The following is a 17,370-nucleotide window of genomic DNA, read 5'->3' on the forward strand; positions in this document are numbered from 1 at the left end:
ACCAAATAGAAATATCAACGAACCTTCTATTTTTACCGAGGCCTGCTGTTGTGCTCTCGCGATACAAACTACCGCGCGGTCGGGACATCGATTAGCACTTATCGCTACTCTGCGCGCCAAGTACTGCGATCAACGGACAGAGCCGAGGATGCGAAGAGCGTCAAATTGAAAGTATCCGTTGGCGCGTAGTTCAAATATCTATATGGCTCGATCTATTCTCACTTGAGTAGATATCAATGAAAACGCCGAGCCTTTCATCGTGATGTATTTCTTTTAAGACTTTCATGTTTTCGGAAGCCTTTGGTTTCCTTGTAATCCAGATGATGGATTTTAATATGAAAATTACTCGTCGGACAGTTGAATGACGTTGAATTGAGTATTTCTGGCATGTCAAAATAAGATGCCGTAAAATCGAATTCATCCAAAGCAACATACGAAGCAATAATTCGATTGCAAGTCAAGAGAAAACGACAAGTGTTGCGGGGCAACGACAGCAGATAACTGTCGAATAGCAGCCACTCAAACTCAGCTCTGGTGAGCCAGAAAAGCTATCACGATTAGTTCTGAGGCCTGAAACTTGACTGAAGGGTAGCCTAGCTATACATTTTATGTAGAAAAGTGTATATTTAGGTCAGCGTAGCGTTGAAGCTACTGTTATATCCAGTCTTTTTGAATAATCGTCAAAGGGTCGAAACAGCTATCAAGTATCGATGCAAGCACAGCTTTCGCGTGTGAACAGACACGAGCGTACCTCGAAAATTGTATATTTTGTGGTATCTCTCAGCTTCAATAATTACAACAATTATTTTTGGTTTTTCGGTTGGATCTGCCTCGGCAAGAATGAACATGCAAACGAATGAGCTTCTATAGCTGGTGGAACGCGCGGCTTGCTGCGCTATCATTTGCAGCGAATCAAGCAAGTCCATTGCCAATTCTTGAGGAAAATGTCAAGTGAATAAAGGCCAGCCGGCGACGGGAGCCTCGGCCAAGGCCGTCATCTCGTATTACCGCTAGCCGCTACTGCCATGTGACGTCAGCTGCATCTACTAATTTTATTGTTCATACTTACCACACAACTGTTGCTCTACTCGTCAAAGCTAGCTGCTATATGGACAATGTTCACACGATCACAGCGGCTTGCAAGAAAGTCGGTCGGTGCTCGATCCTCCGAGCTGATCATAATAGCGTAATAGCTATAATACTGCTGGCTTTCGCGCTTGCAAGCTTCTCGTGGCCTGATTCGCGCTGACATTCGTTTTCGTTAAACTTGGACTAATTTCTCAGGTGTTTACGATTTTGACGATTAGACGTGAAGCGATTCGAGAGCTGTATAGCTTGCGGCCAAACATTAAACGAGCGAGCGCCCGTGTATGTCCGCATTGTACACGGAGCATGACTTTATTCATTTGGCAGAGCTGCCAATTTATTAACGTCCGATGCTTGACCGTAGGCTTGTCTCATCGTTCTATTAATTCAATTCTTTATTTCGACGTGGCTGACTGACTCGGGCCGCTTTAGTCTGCAATTGCGCGTATACCTATGCGAGTATTACGTAGGCTCGGCGTGACAAGAAGAGGAAGGGAAGCTTTCGTTGATATATCTTGAGTCGTAACAAGGACAATGCATTTTCGCTTGAAAAGTCTTGGACCGAAGATGCGTATAAGCACGTTTGCGTTCGAACTCTCGTAAACGTTATAACTCGTGCACAGTTGCCATAGAATCCAACTGCGCGGCAATAAACGACAGAATATCGTCGGATTTATTAATAGTTGCTCGACGATTGGAAGGAGTTTTCTATGCAAAGCTCGACGCAGATATCCGCGTCGCGTATTATATCGACCCGCATCATACGGATAAAGCTGTTTACCAAGACTTCAAGTTCCTTTCGACGCTTCGAATATCGTGGCATTCTTGCGTGGGCATCAGCTGAAAGCCACAGGCGAACTACATATTTTTATATATAAACGCTGCACATTATTTGGCTAAAATAAAAGAAATCTCAAGATTGGTAAAAACCGCGCAATGAGTCTAATTAGCGCTTATTGCACAACGAAATTAGCATAATTTCTTGAAACGGATTACTTTTAATTTAGCACAGAGATGCGGCGGTCGATGCAGTATAGGAAATGCTCGTTGCGCGTGCGTTCGTCTACTCTATTTTCTCATGTCACGTCGAGATTTTGTGTTCCTTCTGCCGCTTGTATATGTGCATATGACGACTGCATGCAATCTATTGCCTACCTGTACAACCATATGCCGTACGTCCGATTGCCGGCAAATCCAACTGACTGCGTGCCCTTTGTACGCTTGGTCAGCTTTATTTGCGAGTTTTCATTCATGTTGGCGGACGTATTGCGATATTTTTTAATTTTTCGAAACCGATCCGATGTATATTTATGTTTTGCTGTAGCTTCGTTCAATTTCAATAATCTTGATATACTGCTAGATAAGCTTCTTATTATTTATTGATTTGAAACAGGCTATATATTTCATTATTATCGTTGTGTGACAATCAAATTAATTAACGAGTTTTACATCCAGAAAAACTGTTTTGTATACATATTTGCCATTGAGTAGAAGTTTCTTAGATATTCGCTAGTTTATTCGATCGCCTAATGGCTAACTTAATTTTTTTAGATTATTTTCCAAATTTTGTAAGGCTGCCTTCTTGATTTTTAATTCTAGTGCTACCTAAAAGTATAGTGCTCGATACTACCTTAACAATTATTGCACGAGAAATCCGCAGGAGATTCAAAAACATATAGACTGTGCAAAAAATGGTGCTTATTGAAAGTGCATATGCACATGGGCGCGTGCGTGTGTATACAAGCATAAAGCCACATTCACAATAGAACGCTCGAATGTGCGACATCAGAGTTCACTATCAAAGTAAAATAAGAAAACCAACCCAGCTGGGTCTTTAAAAAGAATAGAAAATACGTAAATGTGGATACAATTGAGCTCAATCATTCAATATCCAACATAAAAGTAATCTCGCTTGTGCAATAAATACGGTGTCACCTCTAGTGTTACCTAACCTCGGAGCCTGTGGCTCTATGATGTGAGAGGAGGGAGGTGAAGTGTGCGCAAGTCGACAGTGTCGCCACTCCACTCTAGTTGAGGGAGGTGCAACGTGACTGTGCGTCGTCAATGGTGATTGGTGGTTGGTTGAATGGTCGGTGCCTCACAGCCCGCTTGTGACGCTGGTGCTGGTGTCGTTATTAGCTATATTATCGTCATCCATCCGGCAGCATTGAGCAGTCCGGCGTGTGCGTGTGCGGTATCTTGTTCGATTACGTCCTGCCAGATAGACTATGATCCAGTATATCTGCCACTGATTCAAGAGTATTAGCAATTAATAATTGAGAGGACAGTTGTCAAAAGTTTACAATTAGTTCCGTTCAAAAGGCCTGTGATTTGCGAACTATAACCTTTCTTCGCATCCTCGCCGCCGGTTTTCTGTCAGTCTCTCTCCCCCTCCCCCACTCCTTCGGCGTCCGTGTGTGAGTTACGTGCGTATGTGTATGCGCGTGGTGTGTTCTGTGCGCAGTGTAGCCGCCCAGTCTCGACGATGCGGCCAATTCTTACCTATATGCATGTACGCACCGAGTTACTTTAACCAAAGACTGACGAGAATATTGAATAAGGATAGAAGCCCTTAACTCTCATTCGAAATTTATATGTGCGGAGCAGCAATTAATTAGCTCTTGTCACACGAGACAGAAAGAACGAAACATCTATGCGCATATGCATAACGGCCTCTGCATATACGTGTGAGCGAGCACGGATACACATGAGTTAGGGGACGTGCGACCGCCTGCTGCTACTGCCTGTTTCTCTCCAAGCTACTGCTTACTGTTGTCTGCGAGAACAAGAACAGAGAATAGCATATCTGTGCTGCTGCTACGAGATAGAAGGAGAGATATATCCTCTTTCTTACTTTACTCTTTTCCTTCGACTCTCGTTCACTTGCCGCTAGTCGTTTTACTTGGGTTCCCGTTTATTGCCTGTCTTGTGCTCCTTGGCCCTTTCTCTCGCTCTCTCTCTCTTTCTTTTTCCCTCGCTCTCTCTTGCTTTCTCTCATTCTCTCTCTCTCTCTCTCTCTTTCTTTCTCTTTCTCTCTCTCTCTCTCTCTCGCTCTCTCTCCCCTTTTATATTCATTTTCCCTCCCTCCTGCTCTTCTCGACACCAATCGCCTCTCCGGCTATGTAGTGTATATTGTCAAGTATATAACTGTGTGCAAGCCAGCAGACAGAAAATACTCGCCGCCGTCGCCACTTCCATCGCCCTTTCTCTCTTTCTTGCTGGTTCGCTGCTCTGGTAGTCTGCGACTGTGACCCCGGCCTTCACTGTCTGCGCGCTCGGCTCGCAGTTTCAAGTGTTTCTCACGTTCACCAGGACTAGTGATTGTGCGTGTGTCTTTGTGTCTCTGTGCCTGTGTTTGTTGCTAAGTAAGGCTGCACTCTACTTGCCTGGTCCTGTTGTCAATTTAGCATTACTTCACTGAATAGCCTAGTGCAGTCATTGCATGTTGAGTGTGGAGAGCTCAGCCTGACAATAAGTTCCAAGATCATTGTCAAGCCTCATTACTGTACTGCCAACTTAGTCTCTCAGGACAAACGTATGTGTCAATCGAGTCATTGGTCGCACTGGTCATTCTTTGCAGCAGCACTGATGTACCTGGCCAAGCTTCTATCTCTTGAGGACTTGTCTTAACTACTCTCCCAAGACCAAGTGCAGAGAGTGTGATGCCTGGCAGTAGATCCAGCACTGACCCAGAGCACAAGTCTCCAAGGGAAAGCGGCGAAGATTCAGAGGATGAGAGCGAAATTTTGGAGGAAAGCCCCTGCGGGCGGTGGCTTAAACGTAGGGAAGAGGTAAGTCCTCCTTATCCTTTCTTTGTACTAAATATCATCCTTTACAGTTCAATAAACTTTGCTTTCTGTAGTTCATTAAACAGTTACTTTGGTGTAGCTCTAGAAAGACTATGTTTTGAATATTTCATGATACAGCATACAATTCATGATCAAACTTATAATGGGTTGCTATTGAGCAGACTGAATATTTATTGTTTAACGTTACCTGTGACTCATAACTAAAAATTAAAATGGCTAAGTTGGAAATTTCATGCTTAAATTATTCCATGTGTGGGGAGTGATTCATCAATAGAGAATTGATACCTTGATGTTTTAAACTCTGGTATTGACAATATTTTGCTATACCTGTTTGTTTTGTTTTAATGAAAAACTTTCTGACTCTTCTTAGTTATCCTATAGTTTGATGAACCTTTTTAAATAAATGTAGAAGGTACTAGAAATTTTTTATTATTTGTTTTTAGTATTATGAAAATTGTTTCCAATTGTTTTGTAGGTTATATCTTTTAATAACCATGGAAATTATTGTTATAATAAATATGTTTGACTAAACAATAATTCATGTTACGCTAATATAATTCTTGAAAACCTAAAATTTACAAAAGTGGAATGTATAATTAAAATTTAATATTGAAATGTGCATATGATTAACAAAAAAAAAATTTTTTTTTAATGTTGCATAAGACTCCATGCATTATACATATATCAGTCATTTTGAAATGATTTTCAAACTTGCTGTGCTTGTGCTTTTAAGAAATCAGTTTTAAAAAATCTGATTAAGTTGTATCAGTTGCAGTATAATGAGAAAGCAATAGATAGATTTTTACTATGGTTTGACTGACAAAGTTTAGTAAAACACTCAATAAGCTATTTAATGAAATGTCAGAAGGCATTCAGGAAGATTGGTGTAATCTTAGTTTTTATTAGATGATGCTTCTGTGAAATAATAAATCATATAGATAGAAAATAAATCATACATCTCAAAGGCAAGAAATCAGTTTTCAAATGAAGCTTGACTACTCATTCGAGCGTCCCCCCCCCGTCCCCCAAACACACACCACATAAACACATTACCCTTTATTTCTAATCTAAAATCGGGGTGGAAGAAAAAATAAAAGTAATTTTCTCGTTTAAGCACGATGTTAGTTTGTCCAAAAATATTTAACCTATAAAGAGAAGGTCAACAAAAAGCAATGCAATGGCAATAAGTAATAATCTTGTAGGGTTGTTTGAAAGCAACAATGGAGATTGAAAAACTTTTGCGCACACAGAACTGCTTGATCATGAATAAATGAATCACACGTTATCTCTCGGTTGCACGCAAAAGCTTTTTATCTGCGATAAAACTACAAGAGCAATAAGTTAATTGAACTGTTTACCGTTAGAAACGGTGTTTTATTGCAAAATGAGCGCCGCAACAAATAGGTATGGGTGGTTAAAAAACGGATAGGCCGCACTTGCCAAAAAGAAGTTGATCGTCGGAAGAAGAAAAAAACAGATGTTTGTCGAAAGGAAATTGCAACACAAGCGGCGCCAAGTTCTAAATGACCACGTCATTCGTCAGAGAGACTTGGCACTGGCGAGCTTTTCCGAAGCGCTTATCGCTAAAAATAAATGATCATCGCTTTGATTCGCAAAAACTCGCATCGCCTCGCAATCATCATGTCAGTGGTCAGAAAAGTCAACAAATAACGCTGTCCGTTGATACCCGGCAGGTATACGTAGGTTCGAAGTCGTCGACGAGTATGAGCAGCAGCGCCGTGGTCGTCGTCGACAACGAGGCTTCGCTGGCCGAGTCGTCGACCAAGGTAAAGCAAATAAATGCGAATTCGAGACTTGAGCAGTGCCGCTATCGGCGTACTGCTTCGTCCCCTTTGCCTCTTGAACGCCGAGCCAGGAAGGAAAGTGAGGAAGAAGAAGCACAATGCTGGGAAGAAAGCGAACCGAGCGAATCAATCGAGCCAAAGACTAATCGTTATTTGAATGTACGGGGCTGAACGAGGCGCCTTGCCCAGCTGCGTTGAGTGCCGGGCGCAAAATGAAATCGCTGACCCACGCTCCGGGCGGTCCATTCCCCTCCGAATAGCGTAGCTAAGCCGCGCGCCGCCGTTCAAGTGCTCGGCAAGGTCGCATCCATGTCAGGGCAAACGAGCACGAGTGCACTCCGACTGCGCGTTCTTTTAGCGGGTGGCTCGCGGGCCCCAAAGCAATTGAAACATTTGCTTTGCTTGACTGTTGCAGGTGGCGCAACAGGATCTACCGGGCATAGACTGCGCCTACCTGGCCATGGATACCGAGGAGGGCGTGGAGGTGGTCTGGAACGAGGTGCAGTTCTCCGAGCGCAAGAACTTCAAGGCTCAAGAAGAGAAAATACAATTGGTCTTTGAGAACCTCACTCAGCTCGAGCACCCGAATATCGTCAAGTTTCATCGGTACTGGACCGATACACACAATGACAAGCCACGAGTGAGTTGCAACAGAAGCTATGCTTATTGACTTGTCTAGTATTCGCAGACGCCAGTCTGGCAGCCATTGCCAACCAACGTCTAAATTTACGCGAGAAAGCGATAGCTGCACGCACACTTGCGAGCTGCTTTCTATCGAACGTACCAAGGCTACCGTGCTCCCGCTGCCCATCACCGACTCATGCAAATGTCCGATTGTTTCGCAGGTTATTTTTATCACGGAGTACATGTCGTCGGGCTCCTTAAAGCAGTTCCTAAAGCGAACAAAGCGCAACGTCAAGAAGCTACCGCTACAGGCCTGGAAACGATGGTGTACACAAATTCTTTCTGCACTTAGGTAATCGACGCTTACTGAAAAATAAAGAGAGAGAGAGAGAGAGAGAGACAGCCAACTTATACCCCCCATTAAATCTGCATAGTCGGACTCGTTGATCGCTCAGTTCTATATTTGGTACCCTTAAAAAAAAAGAAACTCTTTTTTGCACGTGTCGATTTCTACTGCATTCTTCCACACGCCTTGTTCACTTCTAATTATAGACCCGTCAACGCGTGCTTTCAACAATTACTCGTGCGTTTTGTGTCTGTACATTGTCCTTTCTTCTCTGACTTACATTTTTTCTGTCTCTGAATCGATGATTTTTTTTCTTTCGTTAACAACGCTCAATGTGTTTTTACAGTTATTTGCATTCCTGTTCACCACCCATCATTCATGGAAATCTTACTTGCGATACGATATTTATACAACACAACGGTCTAGTCAAGATCGGCTCTGGTGAGTTTTCAATGTTTTTATTTCTTGTTGATCCTATATAGCTTTTATTTCAAGTATTGTTGAAAAATGTCGTGGATAATACGCGGACTGCTTGCGAAATGTTGGTACTCAATCTATGTATTTAGTGTCATATTTTTTATTTGTCAATTAGTTATGGGTAGCTCATTTATGTCCATAAATTTCTTGTTAGTATAATCGTCTGCTCTACTGTTATGAGTAACTTGAGTCCAAATAATACTCATTAGATTAACATTCAAATATATTGTACCTATACATAAAACCATAACGCAGCAAAAAATCTTCAAAGATCCCTGAGAAGTGGAAGCAATAAACATGACTGCATCCCGAAGACGTGTTCCTGAATAGAACAACCGTCACGGAAGATTCGCAATATAGAAGATTATCAAAAATAGTCTGAACACCTGGATATTAGCTAAGTAATGTGCGGCAGCGAGGTATCAGCTAAACTGATAAGCTAAACATTTACATTTGCTTTGTGTATAATTGTTTGTCTGTTTTTTTTTTTTATTAATAATTGATTACGATTTGATTTTTCTTAGTTGAGAATCATTTATGTGTTAGGGCTCAAGTTACTCAACATTTTATTTTTTAATTTAATGAACAGAGATTGAATGAAAAATCGTTTTTCATCATACATTTGTGTTTTATTGATTTTTACTTTCTTTCAGTGGCGCCAGATGCAATTCATCAACACATAAAAACTCATCGAGAAAATATGAAGAATATGCATTTCGTCGCTCCAGAGTATGGAAGTGAGTATAATTTATTTAATTATAATAATAATTAACTTTAATTCTTACTAAAAAACTCAGTTAATGAAATTATTTCTGTTTGTTTGTTCAACATAATTACCTTCATTCCGAATGAAAGAAAATTTTTAAAAACTAATGAAATAGATATTCTAATTTAATTTTGCTGATGGAAATTATGTATGTATGTTTATAGATTCAGTGACACCAGCCATCGACATCTATTCGTTCGGTATGTGTGCATTGGAAATGGCTGCGTTAGAAATCCAGGGAAACGGAGAGAGTGGTACTGTTGTCACAGATGAAAACATTAACAAAACCATTGAGTCGTTAGATGATGCACAGCAAAAAGACTTTATCAGGAAGTGTTTAGCCTCAGATCCAATGAGTAGACCGAGTGCAAGGGAGTTACTTTTTCATCCTGTGCTATTTGAAGTTCATTCTTTGAAGCTACTTGCTGCACACGCTTTAGTCAATTCAGCTAGTAAGTTTTCTCTATTTCATTGTAATAAGTTATTTCATGAAGAGACGTGCTCATGTTATATTTCGTTTTCTTAGCAAATATTTCTGAAACTATAACAGACGAAGTATTACAAAGGCTCTATGGGCCAGATACCATTGTGGCAGAGATTCGATATCAAAACAGGCCTCCGCATCAAGTTCGTTTTAATGATATACCCGTACCAGAAAAATTAGAAAAATTCGTTGAGGACGTAAAGTAAGTAAATTGTTTTCAAGCTCTCTGACAGCGGAAATTGTAAAAAAATTTAAGTAATAAATAAATAATAATGTTCTATCTGTCTATTATAATACTAATTACTTTTAGGTATGGAATTTATCCATTAACTGCATTTACGGCTAAGCTTCCGCCGCCCGTACGGCCCAGGGCGATTTCTCCAGAAGTCACTGAATCAGTGAAATCTGTTACTCCAGAACCAGTCGATGTGGAGTCTCGTAGGGTAGTTAATATGATGTGTAACGTTAAACCTCGTGAGGAGAGCTGTGAATTGCAAGTGAGTGTTTTTTCAAATGTTAGATCTGTTTATTCTTTATTGTAAAATCAATCCTAATGGTCTTTAAATTTTAGATGACAATATTGTTAAGAATGGATGACAAAATGAACCGTCAGTTAACTTGTCCGATAGCACAATCAGATTCATCGATGCTTCTTGCACAAGAACTTGTACACTATGGGTTCATCAATGAGGTAAACACATGTGAATTAAAATTCATCGTCAAATTATATTCTCAGCTTTGTCTTTCTAGGTTCTATATAAATATCAAGATCTTGTTTATCTATACCGATCATTATTTATAACTTTTACAATAGATCAATATCAATTTACAAGATATTCCGTGGTTAATCTATTTTGATCTTGTAAAAGCTTTTCGATAAGGATTCTAAAATTTTCAGATACTTATGTAGTGTAGATCAAGTAGGAATCTGCAGTGTTTCATCTTATAAAGCCACTGAAAAAATTATAAATTTAAGCGTTTATTTAAGGTTATTGTTATAAAAAGTTGAATATTGACAAAAAGTTTAAGACATTTATAAAAATATTTTCCGTTGTAGAAAATATAAAAACTTGTTATATTTGTAGATACATTTGTCTTTCTCTGATCTCTGTAACAGTTTAATATTATATTGCATTCACTCATTTAGTTCATTACGAATAGCCATCATCATAATTCTTTCAGATATGACTTTACAATAAAAGAATATCTGACTTTTTTCAGAATGACCGTGATAAGATAGCAAACTTAATTGAAGAGGCATTACGTGGCTGTATAAGTAAGCAACAAATGATGAGTCCAAATCTCGTGTCACTTGCAAATCTTCCCAACCAAACTACGCTGCTGTTACCGGGTCCCGAATTTTCTCGTTTACAGCGTCTTGAAGATGTAAAAGAGCAACCACAGTTTTCAGCACCTCAGAAGATGGTCGAACCAGTGACAAGGCCACAACAAGAGCAGAGGCAGTGCGAGCCTCACACAATTGAACCTCAAACAGTAGTGAATGATGGTACCAGTTAACTATCGGCTGTTACTCATCGCTTCGCTAAGTCTCGACTTCACTACTGTGCCACTTTGCACGCTCCATGTATAGACTGGCTATGTATTTTTATATTTTAAGTAAGATAATCATGAGAGAGAAAATGAGAATAGAAAAAACAAAAATAGCAATGAGTTCATACGAAATGTACAGGGAACATGAAAATGTTGCACAATACCTTGATTTATAGACAGTTTTTCAATTAATAATTGAGTGTACATAGTCGACAGCAATGATGAAGTATTTAATTAAACCTGATGCAAAACGTTAAAGCTCTGAATTAACTAAATTTTTCTGTTCTCTCTGCAAAAGACAAAAGTCCGTTATTATTTGATGACTGTTTATAGATTGAAGATATTAAAATTTTTCTAATGAAACTTGTTGTAAAAGAAAAGAAATGAAAGAGACCCCATTGTTTGTTTCGTTTTAGTTTATGTATTAAGTTTTTTTATACAGAGAATTTATTTCTTCCTTTTCCAAATAGTCAATAGATGTAAGTCAGACTCGAAGACCGTGAATAAAGGTTCAAAAGGTTTTAATTTTCGATCTGGCAAAAGAAAATTTTTAAAAACCAATGAAATAGACTACCGATAAATATGTCATTGATCATTCTTCCAAATGAAATATATTAAAATAAGAATTGCTTTACGCATTTACAAGATTAAGTTAAATATCAAAAGTTCACTTCATAAAATTATGAAAAATTTATTAAACTACTGCAAATCGATGATGTATATTTTTTATTTATTGATTGAAATCAATTTACGTGAAAAAATATGTAAATACATGTAGGTATGTCTTGTTTTTTGTTGTAAATTTTCTAAATCGAATATTTCAAAGAAGTTTTAAGCTATTCCTTGGCATATATTTGAAATGTTGTTCGATTTTTAAAATACTTTTCTCTAACGTCTGTTTATAGTATTTTGACAGCTTAATGGTACACGAGCTTATTATAACTACTATAAAAATTATTAAATTCCATGGAGAAAATGTAATTGAAATTAAAAAAAAGGTGCTGCTCTGAGTCATAGCAGAATAGTAATAGGAATGAACTGAACATATTTTCAAGAGTTTATTTGTCGATAAATAAGTGTTACCTGCTTCGTTTTTTAAAATGAGCCTTGAATTCGAATATATTGGTCGAACTTGCACAGCTATCCTGCAAATCTTTTGCGCTTTGGAAATGATCCATATGTACATGATGCATTGATAAAATACCTATAAATAAACAGTAATAATTTCCATAGTTTATGCAAAAATTAAACAAATTTAATATAATGTTATAACCATATCTTAAAATGATAAAAAATTAAGATGTGCAAATTGTTTCGTTCCAGTACATTGATTGTAAAGTATACCTTGCAAATATGCGGCTTTGTGCCGTCTTTGTTTTTTCATAGGGAATTTAAAATAATAATGATAATACTAGTAACAAATATGATAAAGTAATAGTAATAAAAAAGAGGAAAGATATAAATAAATCGAATTAATGGATCGTCATAATTCAAGTCTCGCACAAAATTTGTAAGAAAAAGTGAAACCCTCTTTGGCCAGCGGTGCGAGTCGGTCTAACTAAATCACTTGAAATGATAGACTAAAAGTGAAATGAATTAAAAAAAACCAAAAATACCACAAGTATCTCGACAAATAATTTTCACGGCAATAAAAATTGCTGACAACAAAATAAGCCATTAGGAGTGATGCAAACTTGGGTATTATATTTGATGTGATGCAACCAAGGTTATTAAAAGGTGTCTCTTTTTTATTTGTCTCTTCCTATTTATCCGACAATAGGAGTCATTATTAATTACTAAAAATAACCGAAATGAATTTTAATATTTGAGCCGGTATGTTTTTGGATCGCTCAAGTTTTTTTTAACGAAAGTCAATTTTCGAAAATAAAATTTTAACTTACACCAATGACCCTTCAAAAGATAGAAAAATGGTCATTTCATGGACATTTTTAATTTTGATTTAATTTAGAAAATAGCAATGACAATCTGTTAAAATTATTTAACATTGCTGTAAATGATTGCATCTATTGAGGCGAATGAATATCGAGACTAATAATATTCATAACTAAACAGTAATTCTTCGAATTAAAAATAAAACAAAATCAAGGATGTAAAAGGAAGAGGCACGGAAGGAAGGAGATCTGTGTAAATAATTATATTTTTAAGAGAATCTGTCAACACAGAAAACTAGTCATGTAGTTATATTCGAGTGCTAAACGAAATAACACACCAACCTTGTTACGTATACTTTGCATTTACACAAACACGCGCTTGGCCAAGACGGGAGAGATTGATGCAAATAATTAAAAAAAAAAAAAAAATTGCGAAATAACAAGTGCGATGAAGTAAACGAGCAAGTGAGCAAGCGGATGTGAATAAACACTTTTGAGCACACGAGCGAGTAGAACGGAGAGTGAATGAGAAAATAAGAGACGTATTACTCCATTTTCATACTTCTGTTAAAAGAAAATTGTCGCAGTTTCATAATGAAATAGAATAAGTAAACAAAATAAATCACAGAAAACTCCTTGACGATGCTATGTAATTATTCTGTTATCCTTACTTCATGTTGATTTTCAACGTAGAAGTGAGCATTGCGAAAGTTTTCGGTCCGTAGATTTGTACAAGATATTGAATGGCAAAGTGGAGTTACACAATAATATATAGAACAACGCGTTAGCGAATAACCAGAATGGATATCGGATGTGTAGAAGGTATTGTTGATCAAATAATTCGGCGACGATGAAAGAACAATATCTAGATTAGCAAGGAGTAAATAAAAAAAGCGACAAAAGTGATAACTGAAATAGAATAACGTAAGCCAGTAGTGCGTTTGCTTTTAATATCCTGTCTATATTTTTTTCTCTTATTTATATACGGTACAGTGTTGGATGTTTTACAGATCACAAAATTTATATGAAAACTTTTTTATACATGGAAATGAGTGTCACGCTAACAATTGGACAACGAAGGAATTTTTTGAATGATTATTGAAATCGATGTTGAACTTTTTTGATTTTTGTCATTTTATTTACAGCAAGCAGGACGTACACGTATCGATCGGAGTAAGGTTACAATATATTTTTGTACATAGTTGCTATATTTTTAATCAAATATTATTTAAAAATATGATATTTAGACCATTTGATGTAGATAAAAACGATATTTTATACTCAATCATTGTGGAAGCAAAAGATAATGAAGATGTGTGTAAGTGAATTTGCTTAAAATTCTCCTTTGATACAGCAATATTATATTTACACTTTCAGATACATCAATTTTGTTCACACGCTGATTTCAATAATGTTATTCGAGATAATTTATTAAATTATCGTCGCTTCAGTGGCATTGAGACGTACGTCAATATTAAATAAATAAGTAAATAAATAATGAGATAAACACAAAATTTATTCATTTCCGAAACAAATGAGAATCGTTGATGCAATCCCACTTTCGAATTAAAGACACATTGTTGGAAGCAACTCTGCCGGTAATCGATTTTATCTATTTTTATTTATTATTTATATAATTATTATATACGTAAAAACCGCGCAAAGATTCTTTTCCTCGTGTATAATAAATCAAATATGTTCCAAAGTCATTGTTTTCGTATTTTAAAAGCTATGTTCAAATTTAACAAGTTTATTCCATTGTCAATTTTAATAAAATTCAATGCGTTAAATAAAAACAATGCTTCTTCTTATTTTATATTCCTACAGCGATGTCGACCAATGAAAAAAAATCTAAAGAAATGTGAGATTTTTCTCGGCATATTTTTTACGCATAGTGCATGTATGTACACTCAAATTACTTTTCTCAACTTGGAATATTTACCAGACATCCTCCCTGATCCGGTCCAGCAGGTAATCGAGGTCAAGTGATCATACGATCGAGTACGATCACTTGACCTACAATATGTCCATACAAAGCTTAAAATCAAGTTTACACGCAAGTTTTTCATAAAGATTCACCAGCATAGCGTCGACATTCTTATGATAATGAGATTAACACTCCCAATTTTGGACGCGACCCACCAAACTCGCCAATTCCTCAGTTATCGCGGTTTTCCCTATTATCTAAGTTGAATAGCAAGTTGCAGTCATTTGGTAGGGGTGAAATTCGGCAGCACGGAATCATTATAGAATATAGATCATTAGAATACATGATCGCAGATCAGACTTACTGCATGCTCGAGGGGGATGGCCAAGTCGACTGGTTGCTGGTCATTGTCAAGATTAATGTCGTCGGCTTGTGATCGGTGCGCGGCGCTGCTGATGACGATGACTATTCTTTCACCAGCTCTCTCTCTTTTTTTTTTCATTGACATTAAAATTTTCATTTCGGGATGTTTTTACTCTAGCTGATATTGCATTTATAAATGAGTATATATGCGCGCACATACGAGACGAAAGCTCTCTCATCGCTAAACGCTGTGGGATTCCGTTGGAAATTCCATTTTCTACGTTATTTGGACTGTATAGCGGCTCGCTAGAGTCATGAGCTTTATACTTGTGTAATTTCAACGAAATTGCGTCGTACAGAGAGTTGTTGAATCAGCGTATTGTCATATTTAAGAAATTATTAGTTGATATCCGAAAAAAATCATGGTTATTCGGAAATTCATAGTCAGATTTTCATGTTTTCCATCGTATTGAAATCGACATTAAAAGCGAACATGGATTGCATTGATTGAAAATAATCACTGTCTTCAGCCTTTGCAAATCAATCTTTGAAATAAAGAAAATGAATAAATCATAGCAACTTCACTGTAATTCACGTGTACAAATTGTAGGTTGTCCGACAGCTCTGCGAACAAAGCCGCAGCTATATAGTATGACGCATACGTAGCTTTCATCTGCTTTGAGGCACATTTACTGTTAGATTCGAACTATGGTTTAAATGTGTGAAAAACGGAGGTGACGACTTCCCCATCCATAATGTACATCGCTAAAAGTAAAAAACCTGTAGGAAGCAAAACTGACGGAAAAAGGTACCGTTATAGCAGCCGTCGTCGCTAAAGCTCTCTGTTAAAGGCCGATTAGCCATTAAAACTTGAATACTTAGTCGCAATTCATTTGATCTCAGTTCATTTAGATGTTTTCCGTAAATCTAACCGAAGAAAACTGGCCACTCCAAATACAATTGCACAATGCATTGTTAGCTTTAATTGGCGAATACTTGGTTGAAGCATAAAATTTTATGAATAATGTTTTAGGTGTACTGACACATTCGCAATGAAAATGTTGTCGAAAACGCAAGTCCACAGTGCGTATAAGATTTGGCTAGGAGAGCAAGTCTATATCTGCGCGAGAAGTGCGCGCGACGAAGGACCAAACAAGCGAAAGAATAATGTTTATTACGTATATCCAGAAGGGGAAAGTATTGCGGTAAAAGCATTGCAGGTGAGAATTGATAGACATCAATGGGAATTTGAACGTTGGGCTTTATTAATAGAGCATCACATCGAAAAGAGCGAGCGTGCCAAGATTATTACAAGTATATTGTGTAGTAGCTTTCGCAACCAGTTGAAAGCCGTCATGAGAAGAGCCGTATTGTCCAGTGGAATTCGCAAATAATGGCGCGATATCCGATGCCATCGGAAAAGTTTTTGCATGCTGGCACGAATGAAATAACAAAAGTACGCGTAAAAGCTCCAACAATGCTGGCATAATAGTCCTCGACTACGAACGCAAAGAGAGCGGACAAATAGAGAGGTATGATGGAGGATTTCTAATGAAAGAGCCTTGTATAACAAAGAATCTTGGAAAATCCAATATTTTTTGCACTGACCTCGTTGTAGGGGTAAACAAACGGCTCGTAAAGGCAGTTGGACAAATCAGTCATCTCCTATTCGGTCTGCGCATCCACATACTACACCGTTGCCCAACACGTGGACGATTGCACGCCGAGGACATGGTAATAAACATGTCGAGCCTGATGCCGTTTCCGGGCAATTCAAGCTCCAATCGTGCCGCTCGCTTGCGCACAATGGTATGGGTATGCGATTCATCACATCCACTTGAGCCGACGCCTATGTCTCGCAAAATGCCGACAGATTAACACAGTTATGGCTCTTTTTTGTGCCTGTAATTGCGGCTTTGTTCTTTATTTTTTGCGGACAGTTTTTACTTTTAAAAATGAATTCAAGAAAGAGGTTCGTCTGTCGAAGCACATTTATAAGCAGCAATATCTTCGTGTGCAGAACGCTTTGCGTTTTGCACGTTTTCTTTTTCTCAACGTGTTCGTATAGATTTAGTGGACTAATCTCATTCACGGCCCGCGCAGATTTACGACCAGCAGACTGTCAAGACAACGACTTAGATAAGTGCATTTCTTGAATTATCGACCTGAACAAATGTATGTCGCTTTTGTTCTTTTTATTTTCTTTTTATTTAGTATTTTATTTATTTATTTGTTTATTT

The 17,370-nt window shown here is 37.7% G+C and overlaps 1 protein-coding gene across 2 annotated transcripts; it reads left to right on the forward strand.

Annotated features, from left to right (window-relative positions):
• Positions 1-4,011: 4,011 nt before the first annotated feature.
• LOC131673557 (nuclear receptor-binding protein homolog) lies at positions 4,012-14,603 on the forward strand. 2 transcript variants are annotated; one of them, XM_058951630.1, is made up of 11 exons: positions 4,012-4,877; positions 6,590-6,682; positions 7,116-7,340; positions 7,546-7,676; positions 8,017-8,111; positions 8,801-8,884; positions 9,078-9,365; positions 9,440-9,599; positions 9,708-9,894; positions 9,969-10,088; positions 10,619-14,603. In XM_058951630.1, exons 1-11 carry the CDS (start codon positions 4,749-4,751, stop codon positions 10,913-10,915), a joined length of 1,809 nt encoding a protein of 602 aa, XP_058807613.1. In that variant the 5' UTR covers positions 4,012-4,748; the 3' UTR covers positions 10,916-14,603. The 2 variants fall into 2 exon arrangements, with proteins under 2 accessions (XP_058807613.1, XP_058807614.1); XM_058951631.1 differs by lacking the exon at positions 6,590-6,682 and having other exon boundaries at positions 4,219-4,877.
• The last annotated feature ends 2,767 nt before the right edge of the window (positions 14,604-17,370 follow it).

The sequence above is a fragment of the Phymastichus coffea genome, unplaced genomic scaffold, assembly GCF_024137745.1.
Source record: "Phymastichus coffea isolate CEN01 unplaced genomic scaffold, Cenicafe_Pcof_1.1 PCOF00184, whole genome shotgun sequence".
In the NCBI taxonomy this organism is placed as follows: Eukaryota; Metazoa; Arthropoda; class Insecta; order Hymenoptera; family Eulophidae; genus Phymastichus; species Phymastichus coffea.